This window comes from Botryllus schlosseri, chromosome 14 (genome assembly GCF_051294905.1).
Source record: "Botryllus schlosseri isolate E-star chromosome 14, Bs_hap1, whole genome shotgun sequence".
Taxonomy (NCBI): domain Eukaryota; kingdom Metazoa; phylum Chordata; class Ascidiacea; order Stolidobranchia; family Styelidae; genus Botryllus; species Botryllus schlosseri.
The window spans coordinates 2,838,966-2,853,554 of record NC_137249.1 but is presented as its reverse complement, the minus strand read 5'-3'; the positions used below and the strand labels follow the sequence as shown (position 1 = coordinate 2,853,554).

At 40.2% G+C, this 14,589-nt stretch overlaps 2 protein-coding genes across 5 annotated transcripts; both read left to right on the top strand.

The window, feature by feature from the left end:
* Positions 1-997: 997 nt before the first annotated feature.
* On the top strand, positions 998-8,306 carry LOC145456206 (chemokine-like protein TAFA-2). 4 transcript variants are annotated; one of them, XM_080334298.1, is made up of 5 exons: positions 1,001-1,113; positions 1,565-2,189; positions 2,743-2,925; positions 5,265-5,401; positions 7,127-8,306. In XM_080334298.1, exons 2-5 carry the CDS (start codon positions 2,102-2,104, stop codon positions 7,145-7,147), a joined length of 429 nt encoding a protein of 142 aa, XP_080190424.1. In that variant the 5' UTR covers positions 1,001-1,113; positions 1,565-2,101; the 3' UTR covers positions 7,148-8,306. The 4 variants fall into 4 exon arrangements, with proteins under 4 accessions (XP_080190422.1, XP_080190420.1, XP_080190424.1 ...); XM_080334296.1 differs by lacking the exon at positions 7,127-8,306 and having other exon boundaries at positions 998-1,113; positions 2,761-2,925; positions 5,265-7,021; XM_080334294.1 differs by lacking the exon at positions 7,127-8,306 and having other exon boundaries at positions 999-1,113; positions 5,265-7,016.
* Positions 8,307-10,728: 2,422 nt separating this feature from the next.
* LOC145456193 (uncharacterized) lies at positions 10,729-14,472 on the top strand. The gene is made up of 5 exons (XM_080334278.1): positions 10,729-11,239; positions 12,242-12,362; positions 12,672-12,886; positions 13,404-13,509; positions 13,921-14,472. The coding sequence occupies exons 1-5, from the start codon at positions 10,928-10,930 to the stop codon at positions 14,082-14,084; spliced, it is 918 nt and encodes a 305-aa protein (XP_080190404.1). The 5' UTR covers positions 10,729-10,927; the 3' UTR covers positions 14,085-14,472.
* Positions 14,473-14,589: the final 117 nt, after the last annotated feature.

The window sequence follows — 14,589 nt, the reverse complement described above, 5'->3', positions numbered from 1 at the left end:
GACAGTGTCAAAATGGATGGCATCTAACCAACTTCAGCTCAATGCCTCCAAAACCAAAACTCTCGTATTTCATACACAAGTGAATCGCAGTAGAATTATAGTAAATAACGCACATCTTGATACACATAAAACTGTTAAATATCTTGGCATTATCATTGATGATAAACTCGGATGGTCTGATCATATCAACAATATAAAAACTAAAATCTCGCGAGGTGTCGGGGCTCTCTATCGCCTTAAAAATTTAATTCCACATCAAACTCTCAGATCAGTCTACTATGCCTTAATTCACTGCTATCTCATTTATGGGATCCTAGTTTGGGGACCTGCTGCGAAAAAACATCTGCAGAAATTGCAAGTCTTGCAAAACCGAGCCATACGAATTCTCTGTCGGAAATCTAGATATGAGAATTGTAATAGCATGTATCGTAGCGTTAGAATATTGAAAGTGGAAGACATTTTCAAATTTGAGGTAATGAAATTCATGCATAGCTATCATCAGGGTGAACTGCCCCTATATTTTGATAATCTGTTCAAGATACCTTCAGATACCCACCAACATCATACCAGATTTTCTTCTAACTTGTCTTTGTCTGTGCAACACCACTCTACCAGTCTAGTGCAAAATTCAATCAGTTTTATTGGTGTCAATGTTTGGAATAAGCTGCCACCTAATCTCCGCAATTTAGACTCTTGTGCTTTTAAAAAACAATGTTTTCAATCTCTTATCTCTAACTACCGCTAAATTGTATTTGCGTTGTATTTCAAATTGGTCCATGATACTGTGTCTTATTTTTCCTTCCGTTCGTTAGTTTATTTTAATTTTTTTTTTCATTAGTTATCGACTGTGAAAATTGTTCCTGTCCCGGGTGGCTCGGCTCTGAAGACTTTGTCATATCGAGCCTCCCGTCTACCTTGCATGTCGCATTTCACTGTTACATTTTTGTAGTGTTATGTTGATATGTAATGTATACGAATAAAGATTCTCTCTGTTCTATAATTGATATATATAGTGTAATTTTGCCTTTTATTTTTATGACTCAATGAAAATAGGACATTTCATTTCAAACATACACGTAGATTAATGACTAATTATTGACAGGCGGTAGGGGGGTTAATACTAGGCTTATCATATTTTGGAAATCTAAAAAGAGGACACTTTTTCAGAAATTTGGGACTTGCAAAACCGGAGAAGAATTCTCAAAAACCGGTGAATTTTTCCCACTTTGTGATCGGTTGACTAAAAAAAAAAAAAGTCATCTTTTCCGCTCAGATCTCAAAATACCGTTTTTCTTCTCGCATTGCTAGGTGGATGACTAAAAAAAGGTCATCTTTCCGCCCAGAGCTAAAATATCCGTTTTTCACTCCGAAATACCCGCCGGAGCGTCAGTTATGTGCTAATTCACGGCATATCACTCGCAATTTGCTCTAAATGTGACCTAAATTTTCAAAAAAGAGGACAAAATGTCAAAAAAGAGGACAAAAGGGCGTCCTCCGAGGACACTTTCAAAAATGTCAAAAAAGAGGACAAATCCTCTTAAAAGAGGACGTATGGTAACCCTAGTTTATACAGGATGGAAAAAATTGATGTGTTTGTACTAGCATTGTGGCGTAACTTTACGTCATGTGTTCGTCTTCATAAATAACCTTTTACAAAAGTATACGAGTTCACGCGAGCATCGCGACCTTTCGCGAGAGAGCGCCGACAATAGTCGCTATAAGGTGGCGACTATCGTGCCATATCATAAAATATGCTAGGCTCATAATGCTTCCACTTTTTTCGCATCAAAAGGGCGTACTCTCGACAAAATCGGGTGATCAGATTCCCCGTTGAATATCATTGGATGTGTGCAAAATGCGAAGGTTGGATATGGCGCCCTCTGAAACGAACAATTTAACATGGATTACGAGCTTCGAGTGACTGGCTAATGTACAGCACATGAATACTCACGCATCAGGGATATCTCCCTGTCATTCATTTATTTAAGAAATGTTCGAAACTGTATGTTTGCGATTATTTTTCTTTTGCGTTTGCAATCTATATTCACCGTCGAATTTTATATAAGATCTAATCAGCTCGGTAAGGCTTACTTCTAAGATAATGAACACACTATCCTATTCAAAGTCTGGATTTGTGCTCTTAGTCATCTGTGTGTGGCCGTCGGACGTAAAGACCGGAATTGTAAATGGTAAGAATGGTATATCTCTACTTCTGCGATGCAATATTCATGGTTAGTGGATTATCATGAACTTCATCGAGCAGATTTGGACAGCTAGATAATTCTAGTTATCTAGTTAGACTAATTAGGTCGAAATGCCGGCAATCTAGCTCGAATTCAAATTCCAATCTATTTTGTTAAATGCATATAATATTGTCTAATTGTCTGTTTTGGGCGAAACAGACCAAGCATGTTGTACAGACATTTGTCATTCTCAAGCTCATAAGAACGAACTATGACTTGATATGAACTGCACTCTATCCAATTCCCAAGTTTTCGCGTATTCAGTAATTCTAATCTAATTTGGAAATGCTGAGAATATTCTAGTTGCCAACTCTGTCATAGAGAGCAGGTTTGTTTTTGCGCTACGGTGCTACGTTTCCTTGGACGCTTGTTGTCACGATCTTAATGTTTGGGTTCTTCCGGAGGGTCATGAAATGTTATTAGCTAATGCGGAGGCGATTTCCGCCTCCCTTAATATCGCCTGGTTAATAATTAATTGACAGATGCAAAAACTGCTCAGGTGATCTACTCTCGGCAGATGGTATCGGCGAATCTCAGGGCGCCGCTGGACGATGCTGGAAGGAAATCGACGCGGAATGCTGTAAGAAAGATAACACAAGGCACAATAAACTGGAGACCAAGTGCAACTGCAAACCGGGATACGCCGCCGGTAGAACCGAAGGGAAGCCGTCCTGTGTCAAAGGTTTCTACGCGTTCTGTATGGCGACACTTGCCGTCTCGTTAACACATGTTTTAAACTCATAGCTTCTCATGAAAAATGTATTTTTAATCTTGATAAGGATCATAGCTGATTATCTACTTCTGCATTATGTGTGCATCAGCAGAATGTTCCCGGTATATGTCCCAACGGCGTAGGTATGGAGACAGGGCGCTCATTCAGAAATATAGGTATATGTTAGCCTATATAGTCCACACATCACAAAATGATTATAATTATGCTACAATTTTAGATAAGCTATTCCTATTGAAATCATTATCAATGAAAATTATTGACACTTATCAATGTTTTACTACATAGCAATAACTAGTAGGGATGGTGTGAACCTCTGAAAGGTTCAGGTTCGTGTGAACGCGAACCTTTTTGAAAGGTTCTGTGTGAACACGAACGTGAACCTCGTGACGTCACGTGACGTCATATTGCTAATTCCAACCCTATCTTTCAATGAAGTGATAGCCTATGCCCTATATTAATGTATACGATACCTAGCGAAGATTCGGTCCACATAATGCCACAATGCTGAAGTACATATCGGCGTTTTAAACGTCGCTAAATGTATCAACCGCGATAATCAAAGGATATGATAATTGCATAAAATCAGTACATTCCGTCGCTTTGCCAACAATTTCGACGAGGACTTACCAAAGGAATATAAGCTTACGCCTTAACGGTCTTAGTCAGACCGGACAATGTGTTCGGAGTCTGAGTATTGCTACATTGATATTGAGAGCAGAGTGTACAACGGGTTTCTATACTCGCTACCGATACCACAAACAACAAGTTATGCAGCAGTAGCAAGCACCCTAATCGCACGGATTTGGTTTTAATGATACGGTAAAGATATGAAGTCAAGACTGACCCCGTACGACCGTTCGATTTTTACATCATAAGACGATATCAATGTCATTGATTGGTTGAATAAGCATCATTCGCTGACTACGTATATCGCTCGTGATGCTGTGTGAATGCGGCTCAAGCTCACAGTAGAGAGTCACTAAATATTCACAAACGGAAAGCTGGATATGCCGAGAAAATTTTGCAACAAAGCAAGTAAAACTTTTAAGGTTGTCGAGGTGCATGGTACATTGGTACATGCTCGTTTAGTGTTGATTTTTTATGCTTCCAGCACCATGCATGGAGTGGCCCGTAGATGAAATGCAATAAATTTGAGCCAAAGATTATAATGGAGTGAAAATTACAATTTACCAAAAGGTTCACAGTGCAGAACCTACCAAGGTTCTGTTGTGAACGCGAACTTCTAAATTTCCGAGGTTCACACACAGAACGCGAACGTGAACCTCACGCTCACACCATCCCTAATAACTAGTAACTAATAGCCATAAAATGTGTGCAGACCAAATGTGAATACCGGTGCATAAAACATAACAATAACGATAATGTAGCATATAATAAAGATTGTCAACGCATGCAGATTTATGCCTTATGGTCATTTCTTGTTTTGTTTTTGTTCAAAACCAAGTTCATTTCCGATGCACAAACTCAATCGTTCTGTCATAAGATTCACGCAAGGTCGATGCCATTGAAAATTCTTTCCACCCAAATTCTAATTCCAGTTTCTGAATTCATACACGTTCTGGTATCTGCCTGCATTTGCTCCAAGGTACATACCAGAACTTCTACTAGTAGTATATCATGTTGTCTTGATTCAAAAATCATGGTAGAATATCAATAAATTAAATTAAATGTACTTGAGCTGGATGTGGATTTTCAATCTCTCCCCGCCCAGGTGTTCGGAGTTAGCGGTGGAGTTATGGTGGTGGATGATGACTTCGAAAATGCAGGGAGCGTGATTGTACGTACATCGCTAAGTCAGTTCATGTAACACGGATAAGACTATTCATGAGCCGAAATGACTTTCGGCGCCAGCAGGTTGCACAATGCATATCCGGTGGTTTCCAACCATATATGGTCGCGACTCCATTTCCAAGTTGATAATATTAGGAATTTTAGCCTACTTCAAGCCTTCGAAATTCCTGACATTGAGGCACATTTTAGAATTTCCTCCGGACGCAGTTTGAACAGTAAAATTCCGGACATGTCCGCGAAATTCCGGACGTATGGCAACTGGCAACCCTAGAATATGGACATCATACACGCATTGTATGCATATTGCATATGCATGCGGAGATCGCTTTTATGTGTATCATGCTACATGAGTCGGTGTACTATACAGTACATGCCGCAAAAAACATCATCAACAATTCCAATATCCAAATTACCACGGATATAAACACGGCTAGATCGACAATTGCGTTCTGCGCTACATATTTATTTCATCGCAGAAAATATCATCAATAGCAAGCATTGGTGCGCTATGAAGCCGTGTCCCAGAGGAGAAGCTTGTCAAGAACTTCGCGACAGTAATAACGACATTGTCGGCTGGCAATGTGACAACGGCCAAGAAATAAACATTCACCAGGTAGGTTACGCACTACTGTCTGTGTGTAGGCTATGCCGGTGTCTAGAGATGAGATCATATTTTAGTCACACTGTTTTGCTATGCCGCGGTAAGTTGGCATAAATTATTCCGACTGTATCTCAATATTTATATCAGAGAACTCTACGCAAGCGCGCGACAGCGTCCAATGAGAATTTTACGTGAAACCTGTTCTTTGCTCTAGTATTCCATGCTTTTATTGCATCATAATGAGTGCCCGACCGATACTTGAAAATCTTCACAGATTTATCAGTATCAGCATACTTCCATCGACATTTATGGCCTTTCTAGTGACGTCATCACTTCTACCATCCTTCCAAGTGACAGGACTCGATTTACGAGCACCGTAGGAGATTATTCCGTGGGGAAAATGCCGGAAAGCTGTGTTTCTTGAACTACATGTAGGCTTGTTGGACTCATAGTAGCCATCTCTCTCAGCAGTCGACACATTTAATTGTAAATCCTGCATATTGCCGGCAGATCACCATGTATAATTGTATAATGCGCACTATTACCATACGTACCAGATCTATATCAATGTCAATATCAAGTTTGTAATGAATGTTCATCAAGAAACTCAGCCCGAATGATTGCAATTTAACATTGGTTTTAGATCACACAGTCCCCGTAACGCTTGTCGCTACGATTTCAATGCGTCGTGAAGCATGAAAATATACATACATTATACACGCATGAACGGCGGTACGCGGGCTGGTACACCAACCGCATAGCCACAGAATCGATTACTCCAGCGTAATTACAGGACTAACGGCGACAACAGGACAGAAATCTTGCAACACTCGATGTTGATACCATCTAAACGCCACCGTGGAATTATCTTGCGCGCGTGATTACTGAAATATTGATGAGCAGGTGTTGTCGCGCTTGTTCATTTCATGGCCCTAATACTGTATTTGACTGATTATATTACTGCGCGGAATGCGTCGTAATGAATGCGAGTGTAATGAAAAATTTTACAGGCATGCTGTCTGTTGGCGGGCAATCGATTCAGCTTTGATTAAGTCGGAATTCGCAAACTTTTATTTGCAAATTCTGCATCATGCTACCACTGCCACATTTTTATGAATAGTAGTCAGCCTTCAAGATTAGCGGACCTCTATCTGGCATATCAACCTCGCCTATCGGCGCATGCGTCATTCATTTTCGTCACTAGTTTTATGATATCCCAATTTCTTTCCATCCAATGTGCGTCTTTTATTTACATCGGCCCAGGTGGGTGTCTGATTTCAAAGAATCCTCTTTTTATAGTATCGAAGTCTTGTGTTTTTTGAAATGATGAAAATTTACTGATACTGTCGCTGACAACATGGATGGTGTTTGGAAATGAAAGCATAGTCGATTGATCTAATACACAAGGGATATTCTAACTTTTTATTTGGCATGGCATAAGCCTGCATAATACAATGCGGCCCAGTAAGATTATGGTAATATTCGATTTATATCCATCAATACTATTGGCAGAGCCGTGCGCAATTTTTCATAAAATTGGATTCATTTATAAACATAAACATGAACAACATATAGCATGACATGAATGAAAATAATTTCCGTCCATTAAAACTCTTGTTTCGTGTAGGCTATACTGTACGCAAATCTATACGCATATTGGTTATATTGTATTGTACTTCTACTATACGGACATGTGACACTCACGGTTAAACATGGAACACAAATTCTACATTTCAGGTCTCACAAGCCGCCGGCTAACATCGCAATGGACAAATGGACATAGAAGATTAGCAGAGCAGACAAAGCCGCGCTAGCTCTGAGCAAAACGAAAGACATACCGGGAAATTGATCCAACTTGTTGGAAGTTTAGGGCTTTCCGTTCTGTTGAAACAGAAGTGTGTGAAGGCATCGAGACCAAGCGCAAACGCTATACGACACTTCGTTGCACAACAAGACATTGCTCAATGGCTGAATTGAATACAAATATATTTGCCGAGAAACGATGTGTTTTGTGAAACTTTTTTCAACTTTTCCAAATTAGAACATAATTGGCCTGCATATCAAGCTTATTGGCTCGTTTCGCACTATACAGTTCGCCTGCAGCATTTTCAGGAAACCCAGAAATCAGATTAGAATTTACGTTAGAAAAATTGCACAAGGTAGATTACAATCACATTACCGACAGTTCGCTCTAATCAGTATTATTAAACAATTACGATTATCTAGATAAGAATGGCGAATGTCTGTACACCAAGCTTGGCTCGTGTCACGCTGCAGTTGTCCTGTAGTATTTTCAGGAAAACCAGAAATTACATTAGATTTAAAATTATTGAATAGAATCATTTCACAAATGACATGTCACTCAGATTACCAACATTTCGCTCTAATTAGTCTAATCATACAACTATGATTATCTAGCTGTCCAAGTCTGCTATCAACCGCGGTATTCATGAATCGAAAGACTCGATACGCGATAGCAGGCAACTCAAGCAACATTGCAGCGCCGGTTGTTTCCAAGTGTTGAAGAAATACGAGAACGCAACGAGGCGTGACACACCTCGAGCAACACGTCACGTTCTCTTTGAGAGAGGTTTAGATATGACGTTTTAACACGCTGCTGTCGGCTGGGCGTAGTGGCGCGCGTCTGTAATCCAGTTACTTGGAGGCCAGGATTGGTGAACGGCTTGAGGTTGGGAGTTCTGCGTCGCTCCGGTCTATGTTGATCGGGTGTCCGCACTAAGTTCGGCGTCAATATGGTCTACCGTTGGAAGCATTGGACGACCAGGTTGTCTAAGGAGGAACGAACCGGGCCAGGCCCGAAAGGGAGCAGCCAAAAGTTCCCGCGTCGCCCAGTAGTGGGATAGCGCCTGTGAATAGTCGGGGCGGCACAGCCCATCCAATACAGTTGGACCCAATCCTTTTCGAATTTTTGCGTTCGGTAGGACTAGGTTCGAACCCCACTGACGGCATATTTTTTTCATATAAAATTCTGCATTTCAACAAAGTAATGTAGTTTGCGTTTAAGTACCACTATGATTGTGGCTACGTGATAAAAGCGTTAATGCTGATTCAAAGCGTTTACAGCAGGGGTTCTCAACCCGCGGCCCGCAGACGCTTTTTCTGTGGCCCGCGAGATCTTTCAATATGATCGCAATTACTACCGTCACAGTATTGTTGCATACGGTATCAATTTAGCTCTCTTATCGCTTCGTCTCTGTTTCGTTTGATTTATCCTCATTCTTCAATGTTTTCTGGTTTCTTGATATATGATCGAGTTTAGATTCTTATTGTTCTGAATAGGTCTTCGGACAGTTCCATCTCGAGTTACACATATCACCTGATCTTAGTAAAAAGCGTTGCTAGCTAGGTCTTAGGCTAAGCAATCCATATTTTGAGGCATTGTTGAGATTGCCGGCGACGTTAAAAACGCATGGTTCAAAATTGCTTGGTATATCGCTAAACCCATGAAATCTTAGAAAAGGTGTTTCTCCAACCAAACGTTACTATACTGTGCGAATCTCCGCTGTTTCCGGAATTTAGCAGCAAGGACAACTTCACCTAACAAATTTCGACGCTGCGGTTGTCTGATTCAACCGTGACAAGAGTAACAGCAATGTCAGTTAATCTTTTGTCGCGTGTTTTGAAACATGTTGCCCCGTAGACTACTTTAACCTAGCATTGGACAAAATCTACGGACATTGCAACGCTAATTGTATTGGGGTATTCTATCAGAGTGGATATATTTGTAGACGTAATGCTGACTGGGCAAACGTGGGGAGAGGGGACTAGCAAACAATATCAACTTAACAAAGCTGACTTCTGTAACTATTGGTGCCGGGCATCAGCCATGGAAGGAAATGAGAATGGTTGATTGGTTTGCTCAGAAATTACCCCGGACATGAGACTTCTTCTCATATCATTGAGAGCCCAAAGTGACAATGGCGTCTGTAAAGAAATAGTAACCGTAGTTTTATACTTGCTCGCTCACGCATTGAAACAGAGAGTTCAGTTCTCTGGTGCAAGGGTTTGAAGGTGCACATGCTGACTTGGGAACGAATGCAATGCACGCTTCATGAAGGGATTTACTTGTTCTGTCGGAAGATGACACAATCTCACTAGAAACAGCAACTGAAAGCTTACGAACGCTGTCCATTATGCTGTAGAATGCATACAAACTAAATGCCCATACAAGACTGGTAAATAGGCTATATTAGCCTAAATATAATAGTATAGTCCACAAATATACGGTAATAATGGCCCGCAGCTCTTTTTGCTGTTAAAATGCGGCCCGCAACGCAAGGAAAGTTGAGAACCCCTGGTTTACAGAAACGCATAAATCAGCATTTATTAGAATACGCGCATCACGCTCGGGGAAAAGTTCACCCTCGACTCATCCGCTCAAGATTGACGCGGAACAATCAAAGGCAATAAATTCTGCAATTGGCAAACGCTTGTTAGATAATCCCACCTGTGCGCAAAATTATCGAGAGACGACAGATTTCGCGTTGTCGGAAGGGGCCGTTCACACTTTCATTTGTGTGCCTTGGAGTCGACTTTTATCGAAATATACCAGCCACGGCTGTGTCAACAAAAAGAGTTCGTGTCCCATCTAAAAACAGTACATTGAACGCTCTCGTATTCGACAAATCATGCTTGTGACTTCATATATTGTGATACGATTGTTGATACGCGATGTTCTTTTGAATTCTCTACTAGTTGCTGACGGTTACCCCTGACGAGTGTCAGCCGAAAATAGTCGGGTTCATTTCAATGTAAATATACTATTCAATTTTATTCATAATTTGGTCAATGATGAAGTGTTGCATGCATTTATAACCTTGTCAAGAGCAACTAGTTAAAAATCCAAAAGAAGCGTCTTCGAAAGTTGTCGTTGTTTGTGGTATTTATGATGTTTTTCTACTACAATGGTTATACAGTATATACCGGGCCGATATTCTTTATGATTCCGTATATCTGCTCACTTACGCAGATCTCATACCATGGATATATTCAATGCCCATCGGTAAACACATTAATCGGTTTTCGACGTGAAGCAACAGCCTGCATGTTAGCGATTTGTAAACACTATATAATGTAAAATGGCCATCAATAACGCGCCAAATTTTACAGTCTTATCAACATGAATCGAATGAAGCAGTGGATGTTAACCTTTACTAATATGGCGAACCGTCACGACAGTATTTTAAACGATGAATTCGACCATATTTAAACATTATTATAATTATTATATTTATTTCATCATCATTGGTTTATTAGCAATTTGATCAGTTCAATGCACCACAAAAAATGCGATGCAATGAAAAGACAGGAATATGTCCATAGGGCACGCCGACTAGAACATTAATAATTTTCTTACATTGATATTAGCTAGCTAACTATTGTTGTCATCGTAAGTGTGAATACTTGTGACCACAACCACGAAATTTGATAAACATGTTATTCAGATTGATGAGGATGTATACATAGCTTTCAAGTCAGGCACGGTCTATTCTGATGTAGTGCACTTGAATCAATCCCATGTCACACTCGTTCGAATCAACCCTATTTAAACCGATACTTGAATCGCACAAATTTCTATTAGATTTGTGTTGTAGGAGCAAAACGATGCCGCGCAATAATTCCCGTAAAGTAGAATTTGACTTTAATAAGCGTGTAATAGTAATGGGGCCCAATCAGAGGTTAGGCAGGGCGACAAACGGCCGTAACCAAAAGCGTCACAATCGTCACCGCGACAACGATTCTGACGTAAACATGGAATCGAAGAAGCGATTGTTTTATGGCTTACTGATCGGGACATCGGTTGTCCTTCATGTCGCATCAATCTGTGCGGTGAGTGCAATGCGAATTTGTTTCGAATACATGGCATACACTACATCTGGCATCGTTAATAAGCAGTTGCAAGACTGGTGGTGCTTTCTTGAACACATCTTGTCTATGCGTTACTACGGTAAATATACTATATATAATGGCATATGTTCCGCTATCTCCGCTAGTGAATGATGAGTACTATGTTAGTCACTGATACGAAAGCTCTTGCTCGAAAGCTCGTGCTAAGTATATAGACCCACTGTGCCAGTACAATTCCCATTCCCACACGCCTCTGGTCAGTACGCTATAGTCACTGTCAACCTCTGATTGCTTTAACTATATGAATCAAAGGATGGGGCATCCAACTGGACGCCCGTAACCTCGTTTCTATTTGCTGCGCCACAGATAGAATTATATAATAAAGAGAATTGGGTATGGATTTGGAGTTGGTTATTAGCATAACCGATTTGATTATTTTGACCGGATTACGATCGAATATACTAAATTTTCGTAAACCTTCAGTCATTGCAGGACTTTTGTACTTAACACAAAATTAACTCGGACTTGAATCTTGAATCCGAAGCCTGATTTGGATTAGAACATTTTGTATCCGCTCATTTAGTTGATTAGTGTATTCAGTATTCCTAAATGCCGCGATCTGCGATCCGTTTGAACGTGAAATCGCATTGCGAAGTCGGTTTCTCAACTCGGTTTCTGTACTATCTGTTAAACACACATTCAAAGTGTTAATGACAAGCTCCCAATGCTGAATACGCATTCAACATCTCTGACTGTATTTGTCTACACGTTTCGCTGTGTAATTTTGGCAGGTTACTGTTTGATATAAACACATCGATTTCGCCCATTCCAATTATGCCCTTCCGAAAGATATTAAACATGCTTGCATGAATGCATCCATATAGTTTCATAAGTGACTCTACTAATAATAACATACCGTGGAACATACATAAATAGTGCCAAGCCGATATAAGACAGATCGTTTAAAATACATGTGATATTCAGATGACATATCTCGGGAGCGAGCTGTCGCGGAGTCGTCGGATTTTAGACGAAGTGACGCGGATCAGTTTCAAGAATTTCAAATACCTGTTTCGATTCCGGAACGATACCGTCGATTTTACGGGTAATGCCTCCATATCGAGTACTCTTCTCCGAAATGAGATCTGGATTCTCAAGACATATTTAAGGATAGTGTACACATAATGTATTATAAGTAGTGCAAATTGAAGTTGATTTTGATTTCTGCTTTGATTGGAGACGTGTGGTGTATTTCCAGAAATTCCTGATTATAGTAAGGCTACTTCAATCAAATCGTTTTGACACTTTGGTCGCGTTTTGACACAGTGTGGCCACATACTTTTCAAATGTATATTGAAGTTCTGTCTGTACCTCCAAGAAGCTCTTCTGATATAGAGATACTTTTATTTCTCAGACACGGTAAATCGTCACATAGATGATCTGCGTCAAGAAATGAAAGAAAATACGGACCTGATGAGAAGCTTAGACAAAGATAAGATAGGCAAGGCCATGGGCCAGGCGTGGCGAGTTGGATGTCCGCGTGAAGGGGTTGGGAATGGGACGCGGTGTTTTGCGATCGAGCGTGATAAACTAAACTATTCGGAGGCTGTGGAGAGTTGCAAGGAGAAGGTATTTCGTCTTTTTTAATCTTTTGATTTCAAATACAGCGTGATTTTGGGGAAGTTACGAAGATATCACTGGCACGCATTAGATTCAATCGGGGTCTACGATAACTTATAGTGGTTGTCGTATGGTCCGATTCCAGTTTCGTTAAAATAAGACTTTCCGACTCTCGCAGAAGGTATATATAGTTTTCGTATTATCTCGGCCTTGCATTATTTTATTCACAGAACGCATATTATCTTAAATTTCGTAGAAAAAGAATGTCATGTATATATGCCGAGGCCTGTGTACTTGTTTATGAATTCCAACAGATAATGACATAGATATGAGTGTGGCATACCCAGAGTCTATGGCTTAGCCGGATATCTTAAACCCAAGCGCGACCAAGTATAGGGATACCTATATAATATCCATGTACGATGATAAATATCCAACTCGATGATGTTCAGTTAACATTACACCGAAAGATCGAATGACACACTTGGTCTTGAATTTCTTGTATTGCAAGCATATTTATATCCAGGGAGGGGAACTGGCCGTTCCGGACGACAAAGAATTGCTTCGGAGATTGAGCATCAAATTTCCATCGGAATTGTACTTTATTGATGCCACTTACAACAAAGAAAAAGGTGAGTTCCCTAACTTTTCAATAACTAAATGTATGAATAGTGTACCGAAAAGTCGTATCGATCTTGTATTCCCATCTTCCAATCCATATCATTCATTAGATACATATATAGCGTCTATAACATGGGTCATCAACGCGGTGCCCTCGGGCTACCGGTGCGGCCCGCGAGAGAGAACCAAATAAGTCGCCCGTGGTCGCAGTAGCAGATATTCAAATGATAGATTTGAAAGTCGAAGCAAGGAAGGGTTTCATAAGGGACATACGAACGCAGTTTTCCATTGGGCGTTGCTGACCCCTGGTCTATATAATATCCTACACATTAAAATTATCTCGTCTAACTAGCCTCTGCTATGGCTTGAGACGTTCTGTCAGCTGTTCATTTCCGATTAACCTCACTAAATCGGTTTATCAGGTCGTTGGGAAACCAGTAAAAAAGAGACAGCTACATTTCTGCCCCAGTCTGTGGTGGGAAAGCGACTTGGAAATAAAAACGGAAGCTGCGTTTACGTCGACAGAAAAGGCTTCAACAGATGGCACTGCGAAGCGAAAATGTCTTATCTTTGTTCGTACTTTTGAAATTGATTTTATTCTCTATATTTACCGAATGCTTTTCTTCCACATGATTGATAAGTTGAGTTTCATCGTCAACGATATACGACACTTGTTTCAATTCGATGTCCGGTTTAATTCAAATTACAATTTATATCACTACTACAGAATATAGATGGCTATATGACGGCCCGTTGCAACACATGAGATTTGATAATTTGTATGGTTATATATATGATATTTTTCAATTTCTATGTTGTAAATACAGAACACTACTAACATATAGTTATAGAGGCTATTTAGTTGATAAGATCGCATATATTGTGTTCTTCATGTAAGGCGTATGTCGCCGCACCCTTTTGAGACAAGTTTTTACAATGAATAAATTTCTTTTATTAAATGCATATACAACTTATTCAGCAGAAGCACTTCAGTAAATATAGATCACATGTTTGGTTGCATAAGGATTGTAACTCACATGCTTCAGGATCGCGGTACGAAGGTCTGTAGGCTAGTCAACGACAGAACAGTT